This window comes from Bombyx mori, chromosome 25 (genome assembly GCF_030269925.1).
Source record: "Bombyx mori chromosome 25, ASM3026992v2".
NCBI classification, from domain to species: Eukaryota; Metazoa; Arthropoda; class Insecta; order Lepidoptera; family Bombycidae; genus Bombyx; species Bombyx mori.
In genome coordinates, this window is record NC_085131.1 from 8,366,459 (window position 1) to 8,390,915 (window position 24,457).

The 24,457-nt window shown below is 35.6% G+C and overlaps 2 protein-coding genes across 2 annotated transcripts; one reads left to right on the forward strand and one right to left on the reverse strand.

The window, feature by feature from the left end:
* Window positions 1–255: 255 nt before the first annotated feature.
* Window positions 256–21,346, forward strand: LOC101743338 (zinc finger FYVE domain-containing protein 26 homolog). The gene is made up of 17 exons (XM_012689402.4): window positions 256–424; window positions 1,961–2,045; window positions 2,152–3,799; window positions 3,870–3,991; window positions 4,478–6,193; window positions 6,606–6,704; window positions 7,423–8,235; window positions 11,511–11,785; window positions 12,282–12,416; window positions 14,244–14,377; window positions 15,068–15,483; window positions 15,806–16,276; window positions 16,985–17,210; window positions 18,023–18,320; window positions 18,849–18,983; window positions 19,378–19,504; window positions 20,338–21,346. The coding sequence occupies exons 2-17, from the start codon at window positions 1,980–1,982 to the stop codon at window positions 20,503–20,505; spliced, it is 6,849 nt and encodes a 2,282-aa protein (XP_012544856.2). The 5' UTR covers window positions 256–424; window positions 1,961–1,979; the 3' UTR covers window positions 20,506–21,346.
* Window positions 21,046–22,309, reverse strand: LOC778480 (signal recognition particle 14 kDa protein-like protein). Its single transcript, NM_001098305.1, is given in 3 exon segments — window positions 21,046–21,951; window positions 22,024–22,096; window positions 22,167–22,309. Coding segments are annotated over 3 exon segments (324 nt in total). The 5' UTR covers window positions 22,191–22,309; the 3' UTR covers window positions 21,046–21,724.
* Window positions 22,310–24,457: the final 2,148 nt, after the last annotated feature.

Consider the following 24,457-nt stretch of genomic DNA (forward strand, 5'->3'; position numbering starts at 1 on the left):
CCATTTTACTGAGATTATATTTCATCCCATATGATCTCATCATAGATTATACACTTAATATATTTGAGAGATCTCATCTCACTTCATTTAATTTCATGCCAATTGATTAATGTTCCAAATTAATCAACTTCATTTCATTTCACGTGATATTGTCACTTTTCTTGATAAAAATATAAAAGATTAGGTCGTATGGTACGATATCTTTGCCTTTCCTGTTGGAAAAATAGAACTGCTACTGAAAATGACATTGACAATAAATATAACAAAACAAAGAATTTAGCTCTTCAGTGTCAGAATTTATAATTTTATAAATAAAATAAAGATATTTTGATTTTGTTACTTAGTTCCGAACGTTAATTGTGGGTGTTGATCGTGATGTTTTTAAAAGCCATTAAAGCTTTTAATTTATGAAGGTCTTGACCAGGTATGTAGTAAAAAAGGGAAAGGTTGCCTTAGTGTAAAATCATACAGAAATGTTGGAAAATGTAAGAATCGGGAAAGATATAATAATAGCTCTTGAAAAACAAATGATACTATTGGATACTCTAGTCCGGTATTGTTGTATTTTCGTCATTGTGTATTTAAGTTGCCCACCATATAAAATCCAAACCGTGAGTAACGTATGAATAAGCTAAGAAACTTAAATAACGTAAACTATTCAATTATTTTCCTATAAATTACTACACCAACTTTGAAACAGCAGTCAGCAGTTGCTATTTCTTTATACAAACCTACTGAATAGGGACGTAGTTTAAATTTACGCATCTTAACTATTATTGATCACTAACTAAAAATATAGAATAAACAATAGACAATTGCATAATTTGAACACTCAACCAAAATCATTGATTAACACAATGTACTTCATAAAAAGTTCTAAACAGTTAATTAGTTTATCAATAGCTCTTAAAGATTATTAAAGTAAAACATGTGGTATGTATATATTCATGTTGTCTTTTTATTTATTATAATATACAAAAATCTAGTTTTGTCTTATCCTAAATAAAACACACAAACATATTCATTAAACAAAAAAAAATATTTTCTTTTAACTTACAGTTTTTTTTTTCATATTTTATAGCTCTAGCTTATTTGTGGCATATATTAGATTATTCTGAAATCTGACAAATCACAGGGTCAGTCAATATGTAATGCGAGGGTTATTTATCTTTATAAAATGAATAGAAGGTTCCAGATTCATAGTAACTGACTTGATGGTCCAATAGTCTTTTGCAGAGGGCTTATGCTAGCGCAAGGCTATTTTTAAATAATAACAGTACTAATAATTTATTTATGTATAAAAATAACAAGATTAGAATTAAATGAATCTAGATAAAATTAGGTTTAATGTAAGACAGTCCATCCACATGTTCATTAGTAATAACTTTCAGTTAACCTAAGGTACTGAAATTAAAACACAATCATGTAGATTGTTGTTAACACATAGATAAGTTATATATGAAAAATTTATTTCAAATAGTTAATATATTAGGCAAATTATCACACACTTCTTCAATTAGACAAAGCAATTGATGCTCAATGCTTTTACATGGTATTATGTAATTTTATCTCTCAGGAATATTTAATTGTAACATATGTCAATGACTTGTGACCCAGGAGGTTCACAATAGATAACATGACATTATTAAATGTAACATTTAAAAGGTAAACAAACATCTACATATTTGTTTGTTAATTTAATGAAGGATTTAGTTTGTTTATAATTGACAAAATAATTAATATTAATTTATCAATTATCAAATAAACTTCAATGTCAGGTTGTGTTTCACACATCAATTTAAGTGAATTTAACTAAAAAATATAGATGTGTTATTATTATGAAAGCTTTAGAAAAAAAGTTGATTTAAAAAATATCTTAATATAAATATCTTAATATAGTCAACTATTAAAAGTCTGCATTATGTATGTACATTAAATTAATTTAAAAAAATAAATTAAGGTATCAATAATCTGGAGCCATGAATGAAGAGGAACTTAAATATGTACTACAACTATTGGATAATGGAAGTGAAAAAGTATTTGAGGTAAGGGTTTTTAATAGAATAATGTTCAACTTCAATTATTCAAGTTGATTCATATAAAGCAACATATTTTGGAGCTGACTAAATAAGGTGTGCTTTAAATTGACAGGAAATTCTTCAGTTCTATGAAGATGTCGATGAATCAAAATCACCGAAAGAGTTAAGTGAAGAAGCATTTGATTTTTTCACAAAAAATCTTAAGAATAATCCAGTGACAACAAATACTGTCCTTAGTTTTATACAACAGTATTGTTCTGAAAATAATGCCAAAAGAATTCAGGCTCTCTGCCTTCAAGTATGTAGAAATGAAGTGACAGAAGCCCAATCCATAGAAAGATTGATAACATTAATGTCATTAATAAAGTGGAATCAAAATTTTCAACCAGAGTTTGTCAATCATGTTTTGAAATATATATCGGAAGATGCCTTCAGGCAATACAGGAAACAAATATTATTAAGCTTAATACCACTTGATGTACCACAAATTCTGAACGACGCAGCTGATTCAATACATAAACATGAGCCCCAGAAAGAATTCAAATTGACCCCGGAGTACATGCTCGAACTTTGCTACCAAGATAAAACTCATTGGCTTTTAAAAGCAGCACAGGTTTACAAAAATCAACTGCACGATTTAAAAAATGTCACATTTAAAATAAATAATTTTACAAAACAGATTCTTATCATGGTTTTAATAGACCTTACAAATGGACCAGAAACTTATGATCTCCCATCACTAGTACATCAATTAACAAATATATTTTCGATATTGGATACGTACACTACAACGGATGATCAGTTACAATTCTATATAACAGAAGTAAAAAGAGAATTGACTATAATAAAATTTTGCTTAGAAAATAATTGCAAAATTATGAGCACATCCGTATTCACCCAAGTTTTGACACAAAGTGCTCTGGCTGTGATATCCCAAGTATGTAGACTTTCCAAAGTCGACCGCTACAAAGTTTCGCGTCTCTTAAACACTAATAATGACTTTATAAATGAACTCCTGGTTTTAAGCAACAAGAAGAACTTAACGGCGCAAGACGAATCTAATGTCAACTGGGATTTCTCCACTTATAATAGTTACTGTGCGATAACCAAAATAATTGATACAATCGTGAATTCTTCGGAAGGATCTGAAAATGTGGAGCACACCACAACATCTGTTGACGAAATAAGACGTCTAATTTTAGCTATCCAACCACTACAGTTCTGCATTGAAGTAATAGAAAATATATTTGCCTGCCTTTTTTTGAGATTTGAATACTTTTCTTGTTATGCCGAGCACAATCAGGACTACTCGTGTGGCGCCCATTCGGAATGTTCATACTTTTATTCAAAGAAGCAGGCCAAAAACACCAGCATCAATAGTGGCGCAGCCGGTTTTATGTGCAATGCGTATACGACTCAAATAATTTTGAACACTTTAAAATTATGTTTAGAGAATTTGGAAGATAACAATAACATTGATGAAATAGAGCAAAGTCTGAACGTGAGATTCAAGCAATTGGTGAAGGTTGTTAATCATTCCGTATGGAAGTTGCAGCTTGTTTCAACGTTATCGCCCGACACTAGTCCATTGAGACTAAAACTATGTTTAGATTATGTCGATGTAGACGAAAGCAGCGATGAAGAATCACGACTTGTAGAATTGAAACCCCAAAGAAAGAGGCCAAAAGTCAGAAGGAAACACAGCAGTAAACATGATGTAGAGCAAGTGATGCTCGCATCCACAATATCGACTGACGAATGTAAGTCTGGCATCTTGCGTACATTCAACGATATACAACATTTGTTATAGATGTCTTGTTTCTTTTATAGCTTACATGTCTTCTACGGGGAACGCTATAGATTTCGTTTCAATAATGCTAGCCAAGCCAACATGCTTGGTGGCTTTGGCACTTTATAACAACGATTTTCCCAAAGCCAATCAAATATTGGAGGTGAGTTTCAACCATTATATTTTATGGTTTAGAAGCCGGCGGCTTTTGCTGTGCTGTTCTGTCGATGTTAATGACGGTGATCATCTATGAACAGGTAGGTAGGTTGTCGCATTTGCACTGCAATAAAAAAAATGCTATTAAAGCAAATGCTAAATATGTTCAGATCGTGAACAACATTGTAACAACTTCGTCCTTTTGATACTGTTCGTTTTGTTTATTTAGATGTTATTTGCAATCATGATTCACAATGATTTTATTTTTAAACAATCTCGAAAATATCCAGTTTCGATTATTAGCAACAACTGTGCACACCGCATAGGTCATTGGCATGTTTGTTTTAAAATTAAACATGTATTGTGAATCATGATAAACTGTGTAATGTTTTTTTTATTTGTTCATTAGTGATTATACGTTGGCAATGGATTGAACCGTAGGACCTTAAATGTAATTCGGATGTCATTAAATTGAACGATTAATTATTTTCAGATGTTCGATTTAGCTGACTCCGAAATCGCAACGGAAGTCACATTCACTGAACAATTACGAAATTTAGTGGCTAAAATAAAGAACATCATTTACTATAGAGATGACACGCGTTATCCTACTAAAGAACTGTCTGCTTTATCCGTTGTTTCCACAGAAGTAATGGGTCTAGTTGAAGGATTTTTAGCTTCGAATAGAGCTCCGAATTCTTTTGATATTATGGAGTTAGGCGCGAGACATCCACACTTACAACTGTACAGCCATCAAAACGTACCTTTTATTAATTCTGTTGACATATTAATCAGTAGTGGGCTGAATAAAGAAATTACTTACGGTCTCATAAACGTAGTAGAAAGGAAACTCGCCGAAGTGAGAAACTGCACAGATATATCGGCAGTAAAGAAAACAAATTATATACGTTTCGTGGAAGACATTGTTAGTGTTATGTTTGAACTATTTGGGTATACAGAAAAATCCTTTGACTTCATTGACAATATTTGTGGTCTGCTAAGTGACTGTCGCGTTCCTATTAAATACAAAGAGTTCTGTAAGCTAAACCAAATATCTAAAGAACTAAAACAATCATGTGAAGATTTAGCGGGCATTGTTAGTCCAAATGAATCCAGTCCAGTTGATTTCAATTTGTTACAAAAGTACCATCAGATTTATATGAATGTCGTAGCCGCATCCGATAAGGATTTGTGCAATATAGCAGAAGTGTCTCGTCAAAGCAATAAAAAGACTCGAACACCTTACTTGAGAATGTGTTACATGTACTGCAAGACCGTCTCTCATTTAGAACAAGAAGACGATAAAAAACAGGACTCTGGTTCGATGGATATGCCATACTTTTTCGTGCTAGAAAAACAGCTTCATGACATATTTGGCAGAATGATAAATAGCAAAGATATCCCTGTAACCTATTTAGAACCGATTTGCAAAAAACTAAATGTGAATCTAATACCCAAATTGATACTAAACTTTTGTCCATCCATCACTTTGTCGGGTCAACACAAAGAGGCCAGCGAAATTATATTTAATAATTTACTGCAAGTTGTATATGACTTTAAAAATCCCGAAGAGAACTTATTCTTAGACCCGGTTGCTAATTTTGCGCCGTTGCCCCGTCGACCTGACACGCAGTGTTTGACATACATCGTTTTGAACAACTGGGTGTTAGCTCATATAATCAAGAAGGTTCACACATCGCCCGATGAAAACTGCCTGCAACAGAGCATGGACGTTCGCACAAGATGTCTTAATAATTATATGGAATTGGACAGGTTTAACTATACCAAAGATTTATTTGGGACCAACAAATATTTGGCTTCGCTACACACAACTATTGATCTCGATAAATTGTTCGCATTCATGCCGGAATTGTTAGATTCAGGCAAAATATTAAAATGCCTGAACCTGATAGATAATTTATCAGAACGCCAGTTGATGTGCAGTTCTAATTTGACGAATTTGAGGGACTTAATACTGTTTAAGCTCGCTACGAATCCAAAGATTACCGATAACTGGAATTATTGTCAATATTTAAGATGTTCGGAACTCAAAGTGGATCTCGTATTGAATAATATAAATTGTTGGCCGGCGGACGGAGCTTTGGAAGCTTTAGATTATCTAAGGTTTTTGTTGAATCAAGAATCTTTGGAGGAGAGCCTCTATGACAGATGCACTGAGTGGATGATAAAAATTCCATTGTATGATCAGGTAATTTTTTTGTTTAAGTAAAATATAAATTTTGATTGTCATATACAGTAAAACCTTGTTATTCGCGCTTCCTTCATTGGCGGTTTAAAAAAGTGCTACTCAATTCCTATATTCGTGGCTAAAGATTTCTTTATTCGCGGATCTGATCGGTACATCGGTACATACACATTAACAAAGAGGATTCCAATATGTAGGTATCCAACCGAATAACTAATAGAAACGTAAAATAGACCTTATTACAACTGAGACTAAAACATGTTTTTATTTTGTCATCTAGAAATGTAGCCCCGATGTCTATTCACGATTTCTATATTCGCGGCATATCTACGAAAGATATACTGTACGAAGAAAGAGGTTTTACTGTATTTAAACATTTTTAGAACTTTAAAAGGAATTTTCTATATTTGTTTAGATCGCCCCCATAATGGGTGTACACCACTGGTACGATATTTACGAGCAATCCTGTGAAACTCCCGAATGTGTTATCGACGCTCTAATGGACAGTCAGCAGGTATGTGATCAAGAATTTGTATTTAATTTGTTGAAGATTTTTTTACGCCTTACGATTAATAGTTTATGAAAGTATTTTTTAAAACTGATACAAATCTGCCACGAGACTATCATTATTAGTGATCGCTAACCTCTTTAATGTCACATTCTATTTTGGAACTGCCCTTAACGTATTTTAAAGTCGTCGTGGCCTAAAGGATAAGATGCCCGGTGCATTCGTATCAAGTGATGCGACTGTGTCGATGTTCGAATCCCGCAGGCAGGTACCAATTTGTGTAATTAATCACGTACTTGACACGTGTTCACGAATGATTTCTAGGGCGAACGGATAACATCGTTTCAAAAATAAATCTAACTACCCTGCCTATTTTAGCCGCGAAGCAGTAATGGGTTTCGGTTTGAAGGGTGAGGCAGCCGTTGTACTGCAAAAACTGAGACTTCGAATTTGAGTCTCGAGATGTGTGGCGGCATTAACTTGGTTGATGTCTATGGACTTAACAACCGGTGAACCGTGAGCTCGTCCACCCATCTTAGCAATAAAATAAATAAAAAAGAAATTGTGCACAAAGTATGATGATGGTATCGAAAATTCTGTTGCGTACAGTTTTAATAACGCGGTACAAATATAATATCACTCTCCACGAACATATTATAATATATTATTTTATTTTAAACCTACAACTATTAATAATTAATAACAAATAACACGCCGCTTTCAGTTTAAACTGTGCTTGGAATGGGCAGACGTCCACAACGTATCAGATAATATGAAAAACCTGATCGTTATGAATCTTTTGCGTCAATTATTTGAATATACAAATCAAGCGACGCCTTTGTTAGTCAAAGAACTTCTCTCCAGACTCTCGGCTTCCCAGGCCATCGACTTAATTCAGGAAGAAATGTCCAAAGTCCGGCATGTTGAAATCCTGCAAGTCTGCGTAGAGTTCATATCCGAACGCTCATTCGATTGGAAGGCCTTCGAGAATATCAAAATAGGTTTGCAAATAATGTTGGAAATCGACAAGAACTGGCGTCACATGTTCTGGGATCTAATAGATCGTCCTTTACTGATGATCGAACAGTTTTTAATGAATGCGAAACTCGATATTCTGGCCAACATATTAAACAAAATAGCGCCTAGTTTGAAAAAGGATCCCAGCGGCGATAATCTGTATTACAACATTAAACTAATCGAAGGCACGGTTATATCTCGGAACGCTGTCGACGCCCTGCTCAGGTTTTACGGCGAGAAGGCTCTCGACCTAAAGAATCCTAGAAACAACTGTCCCGTACTCCCGAAGCCGTCCGACGATTCGTTACTCCAATCAATAGACTCGATAAATATAGAGGCCGCCACGAGACCGTTCGTGATGCCCGAACAAGTGCCCACAAGAGACCAGTGGACCGAGGACTACTCGACGGATCGATGCATGCTGTGTCGTACGTCGATGTTTTCGATGATAATACGCCGGCACCATTGTCGGCGGTGCGGGCGGCTCGTGTGTCACGCTTGCTCCAGGCACAGAATGCAGGTAAGTTTTACAAGCGTTTTTTTGCAGCGGAGTAGTTTTTTACTGGTGGTAGGACCTCTAGTGAGTCCGCGCGGGTAGGTACCACCGCCCCGCCTATTTCTGTCGTGAAGCAGTAATGCGTTTCGGTTTGAAGGGTGGGGCAGCCGTTGTAACTATACTTGAGACCTTAGAACTTATATCTCAAGGTGGGTGGCGCATTTACGTTGTGGATGTCTATGGGCTCCAGTAACCACTTAACACCAGGTGGGCTGTGAGCTCGTCCACGCATCTAAGCAATAAAAAAAAATAAAAAAAGCGTTGACGCCACATATGCAATAATATGCATGGTAAGCTGTCAGTACAGCTGATTGGTCTACTACTTTCGCTAACTTATACAAGGCATACGTATAGTGCTTTAATTTTTTACATATTGTATCAATGTGCGTTTGCCATTTCATATCATTATCAATCCAAATACCCAGAAATTTAGTACTATTCACTTCTTCAATATGTGTCCCATCATATTCTATTTTCAAAGAGTGTTGTATTTCTTGTGGGTATGTGACAATTTTTGTTTTATTTAGGTTAATTACTAAATTGTTTCTTAATAACCATTCTATAACTAGCTTAAAAGTAGTGTTAATAGCGGACTCTAAGGAATTTAATTCTTTTTCTGTAAATATGACGGCAAAGAGAATCATCGGATGTTCTATGGCTTTAGGGAAGTCATTAATATAAATTAGAAAAAGGAGCGGCCCTAGTACGCTGCCTTGAGGTACACCGAATTGCATTTTCATCCAATTTGAGTGTTAGCTTTGTACAGTCCTACTCAGTGGACATATGTTGTCTATTTCAACCCTTTGATATCTGTCAGTTAAATATGATTTTAATAATTTATGGACTTTGCCTCTAATTCCGTAAGCAGTTAATTTATCTAGAAGGGTTTTATGAACCACATAATCAAACGCTTTAGTCATGTCCATGTACAGTGTAGCAGTAGGAGTTCGATTATCTGAGTTGTAATATATAGGTTTTAATAGGTCATGTACAGCAATATTAATTGATTTATTTCTTCTCAAACTTTTTTGCTCTTGTGTAAATAAATTATGTTTTTCAAAGTAGGAGTTAATAGCTTCGTAAATAATTTTCTCTATAATTTTGGAAAAAATGGGAAGTAAAGATACCGGTCTATAACAAGCAATGTTTTCTTTATCATCTTTCCTAAAGAGTGGCTTAATGACAGATCTTTTTAGCTTGCTTGGAAAAACGCCATGTTCTATACATAAGTTTATGATATGGCTAAGTACTGGGCTTATAATAAGTGCTACCGATTTAATTGCCAATGTAGTAATATTATCATAACCAGAACTATGAGTGTTTTTAAGGGATTTCATTACCAAAAAGATGTCGTACGGAATAACAGGATTCATGAATAAAGAGTGAGGTGTACTGTGACTATTCTATTTTTTATCAAAATTTCTGATGTTTTATTTAAATTAGCATTAGCATTTCATTTAATTTAGCGGTAGGCAGCGGCTTGGCTCTGCCCCTGGCATTGCTGAAGTCCATGGGCGACGGTAACCACTCACCATCAGGTGGGCCGTATGCTCGTCTGCCTAAAAGGGCAATAAAAAAAAATTAAATTTACCGGAGAGTTTATTTTATCAATATCATTATCAGTATTAGTATTGGTAGCATTAATAAGAAAGGTATTAAATTCGTTGGCAATGTTAATGGGGTCTGTTATTATACGTTCATTTACTTTTATTCGTGTTATATATTCTTTTGGAAAATTTGCCTTACTTGCATTAATTATTCTCCATGTAGCTTTCGATTTATTGTCTGCATTTGATATATAATAATTGTTTTGACACTTTTGAGTTAGCTTTATAATTCTTTTAAGTCGCGCACTATAATTTTTTAGAATCTGCTTTTGATTTTCTGAAGGGTTGGTTCGATAATTCCAAAGTAATTTTCTCTTTTGTTTACAGCATTTACCAATCCCTTTAGATAGCCACCTTGTTTTTTTAACACAGGTATTTCTTATTTTTATCTTGGGAAAACAAAGGTCATAAAATAGTTTAAAATCTTCAAAAAATGAGTCAAAGGCATATTCGGGATCATTTGAACTAAATACATCATAAAAAGTTAGACTTTGTAAACATGTTTGAAATTTTTTTACGTTTTCATTACTAAAATCTCTTCGTATTGTATACCAATGACTAAGAGTACACGTTTTTTTGACGGGGCACGTTAACATCTGAGCTGTGTGGTCTGACCAAGATCAATTACTTCACATTTGCTACCTTGTACATTATCCACAGATTTGGTAGAATCTGGCGCCAAGTTCCGTTCAAAAATCCTGTTGTAAACGGAGCGCCAGACTACCGACTGCGTTTACTGTAAGCAGAACGGTTTTTTGAGGTTGCGATTTAATATGTTATCAATACATGTATTACTACTTGGGCGAGTTACTTCACGTGTACCTATTTTCATGTTAAAGCTATAAGTTAAATGCTCAAATCGTAGAGAAATAGGGTTTCTCTTCAATAGGTCAATATTAAAATCACCACATACAATTACTTTTTTGAATTTCCATTTATGTACTAAGCACATTATAGAATTGTAAACGTTAAAAAATATATTTAGTTTTTCTAAAACTATTTTTAATGATTTAAAATACGCGGATCACTTGTTTACGTTCGCGCGAAACCTGACTTCTTAACATAGATATTTTTATAGCCTTGTTTTTCAAAAATGTCCTTCCAACGATGACCTTTTGTTGTTAAAGTTACCAAAAATGTTTTTTTTTATTCATATTAATTTCTATTAATAATTGTATGTATATGCTTTTTTGTTTGTGTTGTGTTCACGTTTCTATATTGAGGCAGCTACTGTTGACAATTCAGAGAGTGTTTCTGGTGAGATACCATTTTTTTTAATAATAAATCACGCCACGTTAACTGGTCCCGTACTAAGTTCGTAAAGAACTTGTGTTACAGGTATCAGATAATGGAAATAAATGTAAGATTTTTATTATACACATACATATATTTAATATACGTCCATAACCCTGGAAAAGACATTGTATATTTATCATACAAATATCTTCCCTTGGCGGGATTCGAACCCGCGACCCCCTTGTGTAGTGACCATGTCACTTACCACTACACCAGACGGCCGTTGAACCATAAACGTATGAAAGGTAGCGTTCGAATAGTTATCTGATATATTTCTATATTTCACGTTAGTGACTGAGTTGCAGTAAGGTATTATGGTTTGTTGGGTATTCCCAGGTACCAACATACCCGGGCGGGGTGAAGTTCAGAGTCTGCGACGATTGCTACGTCCAAACAATGAACAAGAGAAGCGGAACAGACAACGATAACCTGATGATGAGCAGCAACTCGGATTCGGCGGGCAGCGGAGTCACTTGCATGGACTGGTGTCTCTCCGTCAACTCTAAAAAGAACGAAGCGGTCCGGACTGAGTTCAGCTATGAATTCACGCCCAACGTCACCTTGTGCTTGTCGATCATGAAAATGCACACAATTAATCTGGACTATCCGAGGCAAGTAGTAGTGGTAACGATACTAAAGTAAAAGTGCGACAAGATCAGATCTTGATTGCATAAAATAAATGTTCCTCTACTTCCTGTTAATCTATAATTCTAATTACACAGACGTGCTAACCTTAAGCACATCATTTTACTGTTAGTTGGAACTCTTGTGAGTCCGCACGGGTAGGTACCACCGCCCTGCCTATTTCTGCTGTGAAGCAGTCATGCGTTTCGGTTTGAAGAGTGGGGTAGCCGTTGTAACTATACTGAGACCTTAGAACTTGTATCTCAAGGTGAGTGGTGGCATTTACGTTGTACTTGTCTATGGGCTCCATTAACCACTTACACCAGGTGGGCCGTGAGCTCGTCCACCCATCTAAGCAATAAAAAAAACTTCGACCGGGAACCATGGTATTACCAAAGAGGCTATATAGCTTTGAAATTCGACAAGTGGTGCGTTTTGTTTATCATTGTAGTCTATGTAGCAAACTGTTTCGGTTTATTGCAGGTTCTTACTGGACCGAAGCGACGAGGTAGCCCGTGAACTGTCCAACGGAGGGGACTCGCGCTTGTTGGTGCGAGCGAGACGATCCTTGCTGCTTGCCGCTGCCGAGATATACTCGCGAACACCGAACGAGATTGGGTATGTTCTGAGCATCATACTCATAATTTTCTAGACGGTAGAGTAGAAGAAAGGTTATAAATAAAAGGTCCTTGAAAGTATTAAATAGATACGGGGTTATTGTATCGATATGTAGCTTTTAAAGGTAATAAATAGGTGAAAGGTGATAAATAAAGTCCTTGTAAGTATTAAATAGAGACCGGGTTACTGTACCGAAATATGGCTTTTAAAGGTACCCCCGAAAATTGTGCGAAACAATTGTGCAAGCAATGCCAAGGGCACAGCCAAGCCGTTAAGAATTCCTCTCTAATGAAGAAGGACGTGTTATAGTACTAGGAGGACAGTATGGAGGGAATTTCATTTGAGAGCTGTGTGGTGAATGACCCAAATGGTGCCTTAAAACGCAGTGAGTTTAGACATGTTCGGACGAACTCTGATCTAGGCGACGTGACGGTAAAAATAAGATGGCGCGATAATCTCAAACAATTTGCTAGCGCACCAAAATGTTTCTGTATTCAAATCAAATGCTCCTAATTAGTTATACAAGTTTTCGGTACGGTAACACTGAAAAATAAAGGGTTTTTGAAACTAAACATACCATAACGGGTCAAATGACCCATTTTGAAATTTTGCCTTGAAAATGCACGTAACATCTTATTGCTTTTGCACATTTGACTTCATGGCATTTTCTCACCAATTAATCTACAGATATTATACTCTTTTTTTGTTTTGTTTATTTTGAGTAACACTTGTCGTATACCGTTATCTACCCGCTATTGTAGAAATAGGTACCAGTACTGGTGGTAGGACCTCTTGTAAGTCCGCGCGGGTAGGTACCACCACCCTTACTATTTCTGCCGTGAAGCAGTAATGCGTTTCGGTTTGAAGCGCGGGGCAGCCGTTGTAACTAAACTGAGACCTTAGAACTTATATCTCAAGGTGGGTGGAGCATTTACCTCGTAGATGTCTTTGGGATCCAGTAACCACTTAACACCAGGTGGGCTGTAACCTCGTCCACCCATCTAAGCAATAAAAAAAATTCAATTAAACATCACCATGTCAATAAGAAGCTATTAATTTGTAAAGCGGTTCAATTAGGCTTTGTTAATACTGTGGTAAAGCTGTTAAAACGACGTAATAAATAGGTTGGGGAAAAAGTTTCTTCGCATTTTTTAAGAAAATTTACAACATTTTTTAATATAGTTTATTTACATTTAACTAAAGTATGTACCATTTTTAGGTACCATTTTGTTCGATAACTTTTTGCCATCTTGTAGGTAGGGATATGATCCCATTGCTATAGAAATTTTGGGGCTTCTGATCAAAATACCGCGGTGGTTGGTTTTGGCAATCCTCTCGTGATGTTAACCTGACACTGCCTAAAGAATTCTGAAGAGCCAAGGCTGTAAGCTCGTCCACCCATCTAAGCTATAAAAAAAAAGGGTGCGTGTACTTATGTACGCGCGTAAGAAGTTATACTTTATTTTTATTAAATTTATTTCTTTTTTTTTATTTAAATTTTAATCAATTTGAAAAAAAATCGATTAAACAACATCCTCAAACACGCATATCGGACATCCCTTTTCTTGACATCTTATAAATTCGGTAATTCTCGGTACGTTTCGGAAAGTTTACCTGCGGCTATATTCAGACTCGCCAAATTACGTCGGTCGTATTGTAATGAGCGATTTAGTGGGCAACTTCATTTCTGTTAATTTTGTGTCACGGTGCGCGCGCATCGTAAAATTTCACTCTCATCAATTTTTCATAATGCGCCTAAAGAAGTATAACTTCAACAAAAAGTGTTGGTATTATTAGTGTTAATGTATGGTGTCCCCCGCGATGCAGGGGCGGCGGGCGCTCCGTCGTGGCGGAGACGGGCGCCGCGCATGCCGCGCGCTGCCTCGCGCACGCCGACGCCATGGCCACGCTCGTCAAGCACCAGGCGCACCATCTCATACCGCACCAGGGAGCTCATCCGAGTACATAACTACAATAAAACGATATTTTCATTAATATTTTGATTATTTTTACTGGTGGTAGGACCTCTTGTGAGTTCGTGCGGATAGGTACCACCACCCTGCCTATTTCTACCGTGTAGCAGTAATGCGTTTCGCTTTGAAGGGTAGAGCAGCCGTTGTAACTATATTTGAGACCTTACAACTTATATCTCAAGGTGGGTGGTGGCATTTAAGTTATGGATGTCTATGGGCTCCAGTAACCACTTAACACCAGGTGGGCTGTGAGCTCGTCCACCAATGTAGGCAAAAAAATAATAATAATAATATTACTGTACACGATTTATGTATTTCACGAATAGATAAATATCCTCTATTTTGCCTATTTCTGCTGAAGCGGTCATGCGTTAAGATTACAAAATAATTAAGGTTAGCCTTAATTTTAAACTCGAAGGTGGCTGATGGTTTCGTTACACAATTATAATACCGTGTGAACCCTGATCTAGTCTGACCGGCTACAAAAAAAAAAAAATGACGAATATCCGGTCTTCTTGATTGTAATTGAAACAAAGTGAAGACTTAGCAGGATTAATCGTTCCAATCACTGATTGCTTTAAACAATTGTCCCGAAACTTTTTTAAAAATGTCACTAGCATTTCTACTCAAGTCCAAGAATCATCCAAATTGAAAATGACATTCGCATTTTTAATTCAGGTCAAATAGTGCGATCGTTATTAGAAGCGGAAAAATGGGAACTGGCCCTAGAGATAGCCACGAAGTCGGGGATACCCAGGAACAGCGTTTTGGCGGCATGGGGCAAAGCTTGCCTTAAGGCCGGGTGCTTCAAACAGGCGCGAGAGAAGTTCGCGCATTGTTTCAAGAACACCATGAACATTCCGAGCGACCTACCCGACGACTGTGAATACGGGCGGGAAGCGTCAGAGCCGCAATATGTGAATAGAAGACTCCAGAATAGGAGATATACAGAACGAACGAGCTCAGTGTCGAGTGCTCAGTCCGATGGCCGCCCGCGCACCAATCCACCACTGCTGAATGAGATAATCAGTATGCTTGAAGACATGAACTATCCAGTCAACCAGCAGCTGTTAAATAAAGCGGAAACGATCAAGGTTAGCATGGCGTAGCAGTGCACTTAACACTAAACATAGCATAACGGGTCAAATGACCCATTTTAAACTTTTCCATTGAAAATGCACGTATCATTTTATTGCTTTTGCAATAAAAACATTACATTCATGACATTTTCTTACCATTTAATCTACAGTTATTATGCTTTTTTTTGTTTTGTTTTGTTTATTTTGAGTAATACTTGTCGTATACCGTTATCTACCCGCTATGGTAGAAATAGGTACCACCAGTAAGTGTTGGTATGATTAGTGTTAAAGCACCGAATAGTTTGTCTGAATCTGATGTGAAATATTTGAATTTCAGGCGACAAATGAGAAATTAACCACAATGAACACGAGCAAAAAGAAGATCCAGCTAACTGAGCCGGCGCTTAATATCATGCACACATTAGCTAGCGTCAAAAAGATCAAGCAAGGCGACTACAGCGATTTCCAAACAGCTGTTGCACAACCAAAAAAGAGCTTGGCTCAAGGGCTTTTGAGACGTAACAACCACAGCACAGAGCCGAAAATTGACTACACCCTAAAAAGACTAGATCCGTTTTTTTACAAGGAATGCCTGTTCTATCTCGCTAATTACGGCTCTCAAGTAGCCAACATAGCGTTTTACATGAAGCACAGCGATCTAACCGAGGTACTGAGATATTGTTACGATAACATGGTCGATAAGGAGACTTTCACGGATTCCGTGTACATGGAGTGCTTAAAAAAAGATAAAGTCAATGACCTCTTGAAAACTATGACCGACTTGGATAGCTCTTTGAATATGTGGTCGGTGAGTATTGTATTTTATATAATTTTTAAGATATTGGTAGCTGTGAGTTTTATTTAGTTAAGACTAATTTTGTAAGACTATATGAGAGATTGAATCTCTTGATTATATACCCTTGTGTTGAGGCTGTACGGTTGAGCTATTTTGAACTACATAATATATTGGATTGGTGATAGATATAAAGTGTCTTCTGGAGCCTCAACTAATATAAATTAACATAAACAGAAAAATTATGGGTATGAAGCAGGCTATCTTAGAACTTATAGATATTATTTTTAATTTATTTATTTATTTATTGCTTAATTGGGTAGACGAGCTCACAGCCCACCTGGTGTTAAGTGGTTACTGGAGCCCATAGACATTTACAAGGTAAATGCGCCACCCACCTTGAGACATAAGTTCTAAGGTCTCAGGTATAGTTACAACGGCTGCCCCACCCTTCAAACCGAAACGCATTACTGCTACACGCCAGAAATAGGCAGGGTCGTGGTACCTACCCGTGCGGACTCGAAAGAGGTCCTACCAGTAATAATAAGTGTGTGGCGAAACCATTGCTTCCGTCACGCGCATGCGCGGCTAGAAAAAAATCAAGGAGGCCATGAGCCGCCCTTAGAAAACAGATTGTACATTTTTACATAAAAATAAACATTTTATTATTTTATTTAGAGCCGCTTTTATTTAAGCGTCCTAAAAGTGCGTTTTATTTATTAGGATTACATAATGCACATCTGTCGGACGCTGGAGGTGAGCAAGAGGCTAGAGGCACTATACGCGGTGCAGTGCGGGTCGGGACAGCACGCGCGCGCGTCCGCGTCGTGCGCGCTGCTGTACGCGCGTCCCGTGCGCACGCGCCAAGCGTTCGCCGCGCTCCTCGCCAGGCAGCACCACCTCACCGCCGCTCTGCATCATCTCTCGCAATGCGTTCCGCTGTCGAACAGTCAGTACCAAGACTCATTTTGATCTAGACGTCCTATTGAAGTCGCATTTTAGTAAGGATCCTTAATTTAAAAAAAAAAGATTACAGTCTATGTCACTCGGGAATAGTATAGCTTCCAAACAGTGAAATAATTTTTAAAATCTGTTCTGTAGTTTCGGAGCCTATTCAATACAAACAAACAAACAAACTAATCTTTCCTCTTTCTAATATTAGTATAGACTAGCTGTACCCATCCGCTTCGCTGGGCATTTAAAATTAACATTATTATTTCTCACCCCCACAAAGATTCTCATCATTAACGCCCCTGAAACGGTGTAGGGACTCCAACACTCATATAAATTTTAGCCTATACATTAAGAACATGTATTTTCTACATGGATATCAAGTTTCAAGTCAAACGGATTCATGATTCAGTATTTATAACGGAACATCCGTAAAAACAACTGTCGATTTATATATTAGTATAGATATAGATAGTTCATTCACACGCCATCTGTCGAACATTGACAGTACTACAAAACACATAATATGAAATATGTAGGTACCTACAACAGCTGTATCAAGTTTCAAGTCAATTGGACAGTCAATTTATAATTGTACAAATGTGATAAACAGAAACACAATGCCAGAAATAATTATATTATCATAATAGATAAGTCTGTAGCATGTTGCGGATGACGAAATCGGCCAATATCCCACCTAGTACACTTCGTAATGCTCATTTTGTACATTGCTATTACCAAAGCAACACCGTAATATTCTTGAGAGAGGTCTCATATTGTATTTTTTTTATTATTGTTTTATGTTTGCAGAACCTACAGATTCAAAATCAATTCACTTCAACTTAGACAAGGCCACTATAGATAATCTGATGACGACGATAACTCGACAAATGGAGTTAGCCAAATATTTGGCTGCGGCAGAAGCCAGCGAAAGATTGACAGAGAAAGTGTTAAACGAAGTGATCCCCGTGCAAACTGCACAGGAATCCAGAGGTGCTGACTTCCGTCCGCTCACTCTGTTTGGCTCGACCACAGATAAAATAAGACTTGTTGCCGCTGTCCTCGCTACTGGTCCCAATATAGAAAACGGATTTGAACTGGCTTTTAAGTGAGTTTATCAATATATATATATATATTTTTTTTTTTTTTATTGCTTAGATGGGTGGAGGGGCTCACAGCCCACCTGGTGTTCAGTGGTTACTGGAGCCCATAGACAACTACGTCGTAAATGCGCCATCCACCTTGAGATATCAGTTCTAAGGTCTCAGTATAGTTACAACGGCTACACCGCCCTTCAAACCGCAACGCATTACTTCTTCACGGCAGAAATAGGCAGGGTGATGGGACCTACCCGCGTGGACTCACAAGAGGTCCTACCACCAGTAATTACGCAAACTATAATTTTTCTTACACGATGTTATTCCTTCACCGTGGAGGTCAATCGTCAACATTTGTTAAGTACATGTTTCATTAGAAAAATTGGTACCCGCCTGCGGGATTCGAACACCGGTGCATCGCTCAAAACGAATGCGCCGGACGTCTTATCCTTTAGGCCACGACGAGTCTAATGTAATATATATAATGCTTACGTTGTTTTTGAGTATTACAGAATTAAAAGAAAAAATTGGAATTTCAGAATCATTACCGAACATAAACTGGACTCTATGAATATATACACGCATGTAGCGAGATATCTGGTGCAAGTCGATCGATTTATAGAAGTCAAAACGTTAGCCAAATGCATACGAGCATCCAAAGAAACCGCAGCTAGGTAACTAATCAAAGACTACATACATATCGAGGCTATTTGATTTATGCGACATTTTTGCAACTTTGTGCAGTTCAACCGTGTAAAATTTTAAATTTGGAAAAATATCATATAAAAAAACTTCCTCAGCTATTTGAATGGGGTAAACATAATTGAAGCTCAATTAAAAACATTGAAATGTTGATGCTAATATCCACAACGTAAATGCGCCACCCACCTTGAGATATAAGTTCTAAGGTCTCAAGTATAGTTACAACGGCTGCCCCACCCTTCAAACCGAAACGCACTACTGCTAAAACTCTAGAATGGTTTGGATGAAATTGAGAGTCATCTATCAAATAAATAAAAGTTTGTAAATTGAAATGATCAGAAAATTGTTAAAAGAATTTTTTTCTAGTTTGATGAGCGATCAAGTTTTGGAATCTGGAGTTAGTGCTGTGGTGAAGAAATGCGAATCCCGCGGTCAGTTACACGACGAACAAGCAGAAATATTGATCGCCGATATACATAGTGTTACCATTAAGGTAATATTTCATACATCAAATGAGTGTAGTAAAAACATATATGAATTTATTGCAATACTTTCTAATGATTATTTTGGTTCAGCTCCATGACAATTTACTCAACCTAGTTTTTGACCATCACATCTCTTATGCGTAGCTCTACGTAAATAGTATAATAATTGACTCGTAATTTATTACCTCAGAATTCAGTCAATATTGAATGCTATGAAATACAATTTTATTTAAAACTAGCTGACCCGGCAAACGTTGTGTTGCCTTAAATAAGATTTCTAGGGAAATTCTAGTGTAGAAAAAAAAACCTCATTCAACCACATAATACCTAATTATAACAAAAAAAACATTATAAAAAAAAAATTTTTTGGTGTGGACAACCCTTAACATTTAGAGGGATGAAAAATAAATGTTGTCCGATTCTCTACCCTGGCCGATATGAACGCTAAGATTCACGATAATCGGTCGAGCCATTTCGGAGGAGTTCAATCACGCACACCGTGACACGAGAATTTTATATATTAGATTATATTTTTATTCTCTTATTTTTTTTTTGTAATTTATTGTTATAAAATCTTGGCAATGATAATCAGTCATGAACGAGCCAGTGGTTTTCTTCTGGCATTGTCAATGGCCATAAGCACATTCACCGTTCATTATCAGGTAGCATGTAAGCTGTCTTCGACAGCAATAAAAACAGGAATTTTCATATTTATATATATATACACGAAGATATGTGGTGTGTTGGCATGTTTAAATACATAATCAAACTTAACAAACAAAATATGTTCAAAGTCCAATGTGCATATTATATTGAAAATGTCCCTAAATTTCTTTTTTAGATATCTTGTTACTTGGTGTGCCGAAACGTGAGCAATGCTTATATTTTGGCTGCTCGTAATGATCGTACGAACGACCTTCGACGTGTACTAGATGAAGCCGAGCGCTTAAGAAATGATCAAGTCAGGAATGCTTGTTTGAAACGTCTAACTTCTAAGAATGTCTTGTAATTAAGAAGTGAAAATGCAATAAGATGATGATTATAAGAGAGATTTTTGTATAGTTAGAATGAATGTGTTCAGAAAAATTTAAACAGTATAGTGTAATCATTTCTATAATAAAAGTTAGGCTTATAATCGATCTCTGATAACAATGACAGTTTTCAGTGCCGTTTTATTTTCTATATAATATTCAGTGTTAGCTTCTGTAGGAATATTGCTTTCAAAATAAGTCATTAGTGCCTTAAGAGAACTACTTTACTATGCAAATAAATATGGTTAGTGTGATTAAAACATTTTTAAATCCAACAGAAATAGGTGCTATGTATGTTTATTTGATTTAATAAAATTTTGCCAGTTAAAAATTTTATACTATTTAGTGATATCTTTACTCACTATTTTAATATTGTACATAAGTGACTAGGTGTGATACGATGCCAGTAAATATTATGTAATTTCAAATACTCTTGCAATTGAATTAAGTTTATGCAGCGTGAAAACCAATAAAAAAATACTCCTTTTTAATTTAGAAACATATTATCTGACCTGTGACAATGGAACCAAAAACAAAAATATATACAATAAAAACCCAGTATTATTTTTAAACTATCGAAATCAGAAAACACAATGCACAAATCAAAATTAATAATAATTAGATTAGCCCATACCTACTATGTAACTAAAATTTCATTTTGTATGTTAAAACAGCTTTCCATAAGTTGAAAGTTTTTTTATTATTATTATAATTGGTCTCAAAAAATGTGATAAATATCATGATCTATATTTTCATAAGACATTTCTATCTTTGTTACACATTATTATGGTAAAAATAAATGAAATCTTTTATTCTGTACTTGTTATTTAAAACTTTAAAACTTCAAAATAAAATTAATCAAGTGTAATGTGTTGCTCCTTGATAACTTGGATGTTGTTTTAAAATTGATACTTCTTTATAAAGTTTTGAATATTATATTTAATAGAAGCACAAGATATATTATCTTTTGTATAAAAAGTGTTGTACATCTGGTCAATGACTGCATTATGCCTTACTAGCAAAAGCAGGTAAGACTCCAACTCTTCAATCTCCCTTGGAGAGAAAAGCACAGTTCAATGGACCTCATCCCACACGCCAGGATCTCAGGGTGGTATCATAAAGTCACTTGTCACTTTACATACTTAACACTAAGTTGTGCACTTCATAATCAGTCTATGACACAGTCACTGTTACACACTACTGAGTCGCCATTGCTTTTTTCTTGGGCTTTTTCAAGCGTTTCAAGCCATTAACACTCGTTTTCAGCAGATTAGAATATGCAGTTGAGAACTTTTCAACATCACGCTGTTCCACAACTGTTGATATCTTTTTACTTTTAGATTGTGCCCGTAATAGGCATTTGTATTCGGGATTTTTAACTGCAGGAGTTCCGTCTCGAGGCATTGGTTTGCTACGGCCGTCATCTATAACGTAATAATCTCATTAGTAATGAAGAATACAAAAACTGAATATTTAAACATTGGTGCAGAACTTACATCTCTTCATAGTCATTGTGATTGATCCTGCTAATCGTGCTTTTTGGAAAAGTTTTGTTAACTCTGCTAGAAACTGAAAATAATTTTCTATTGTAATTACAAATTATTAAAATTTCAAAGAAACATGCTTAACGTTACAATACCTCATCGTTGCTCAATAAAACCATTGTTAAAATTTAACAACAATAATTGGAATTTATATGTAAGTAGTGCAGTAAGTGGTTAATATTTGTTAAAATTTCAGCATTTTCGAAAATTGTTACTAATTTCTAAAATATGCGATTACTTAGGACACGTTGCTTGACAATTTTGACAACTCATTTCAACTCAATATTTTTGACATTTGTAATGTCAGTCATGTCAGTGTCAGTCAGCTAAATCACTAAAAACTACATCTAAAAATTACAGGAAATCAATCACAAATAGGTATGTACCGTAAAATGGGGCGATTAGGGACAAATTCCAACTTTATGAGCAATTTTAAGTTGATGTATATAATGCTATATCAGGATCAAAAAGATTGAGTCTTGGGGGCATCTTTGTTGTCTAATTTAAAATTATGCAACTAGCATTCCAGTTTAAGTAAAAAATGCAAAAATAGGTGTAATCCCTATTTACCCGAAAATTGCGGTTAATTGGGACGAAATGAGAAATTTGCTAGGGTTGGCACTACTTTTATTTTTATATATAGTTTTAATTTATTTATTTATTTAGTTGCACCAACAAAGTGATCATCAGTAAAAAAAATTGAAAAACTGACAAAAGTACATGGCAGACATCACCTCAATTATAGGTGCAATCGACAGTGCCGATATTTCTATCTCGGTTAAGAGATTAGGTGTGTCGGTTATTCCATGGATTAATCAGATGAATACCCCCACTCTGAACGAATATTAAATATTTTATTATGTATTACTTAGACATTTTTGTCCACCTTGAGATTTCATTGATCTTGTTACATGTCTCTGCAAAATCGACTTACTTATATTAAATTGCTTATCTATTTCAATTAAAGACTTATTCCCAATTTCGCTTCGAATAAACCAGATTTTTACCGACAAATTTAAAAAATATTGTTATAACTACATAGACAACCCTACAAACCTGTACCTATTTATACTTAGGTCGTTTCCATTTCACGTATTCTCATCCCAATTGACCCCTTTTTCGTTGTTATTTGTACCTAAGACGTCCCCAATATCCCCAAAAACAACAGATTTTTACATGTATTTTTATTTAATCAAATACATTAAAACCAATAACAACTGAGACTTACCTTTAATATATATGCTGGTTCAAACACTAAATAACGTTTATAAATCATAGTCGTCTTCTATTATTATCAAATAAATAAAAGAGAGCCAAGTTTCTAGCACTAAAATAATTACCACCACAGGAAGTTAATTTGAAACGCGATTTTATATAAGTTAGCAGCTATTATCATGCATATTCAGAGTTGTTTTGTGAACTTTCAACATTCTAATATTAAACTACAAAAAATGGAAGATTTTGCAACGAATATAAAACTTATATTGAGCGTCGAAAGATTTTCCCGGTTTTTTCCCGATTCGCCTCTCAATCCCTAATCGCCCCATTTTACCGGTACATACTTTGTTTATCTTGCAAAGTTTTGAGTATAAGCTAGGTACCTACTACAAGATACTGTAGGTGCATGTTGACTACACTTGCGCCTTCTTCGCCCAATTAGCCAACGCATTATTGAAATAAATAAGCTTTTGTCCCTGGACTTGTTTAAACTCGGCACAAAATCAATAACTAATAATATTTGTTGGCCGAATGATTAATTGGTCCATAATCATTGACAGCTGAAGACATATCTTAATATTATAATATTTTAGTACAACATTAACATTTAGAAAATAATATATAAACTACTAATTTTTTTTATTTGTTTTAGCACTTAAGTTTCGTCAATATCTCTGGGCGACTAGAAAAAGTGCTCATCTGTGAGCAGAAAGTTACAGATATAGTACTTTAGGTATAGTACTATAATATAGTAGACAATAGTAATACTAGCACAATTTTGAACGAATTGAGGTGTGCTGTGTAAGCTGTGTTGAAAAATTTAATTAAATAACTTTTACCATACCACCTGTTTCGGTGGCGCCTTCCTAATTGGTCGTTTCTCAACAGACGCTTTTTCCTAAACAGTGTTCTGCTCACCTCTACTCTCCACACAAAACCAAAAAAATATTGGTACCGTATTTATTTCACTGTTTTGTTTTTTGAAGAAAACACAACAATTCCCATTTTTTTTATTGTCAAAACATAAAAGAAAAGAAAAGAATTTTTTGACAAACAAAAGACAACAAATTTTGAGATTTGACTGTTTGGTCTTTGATTAGACTAGACTTTAATTAAATGTTAAGACTGCAAAATTGTTTAGCGCCTAGTATGTATGTAGATATTTAAA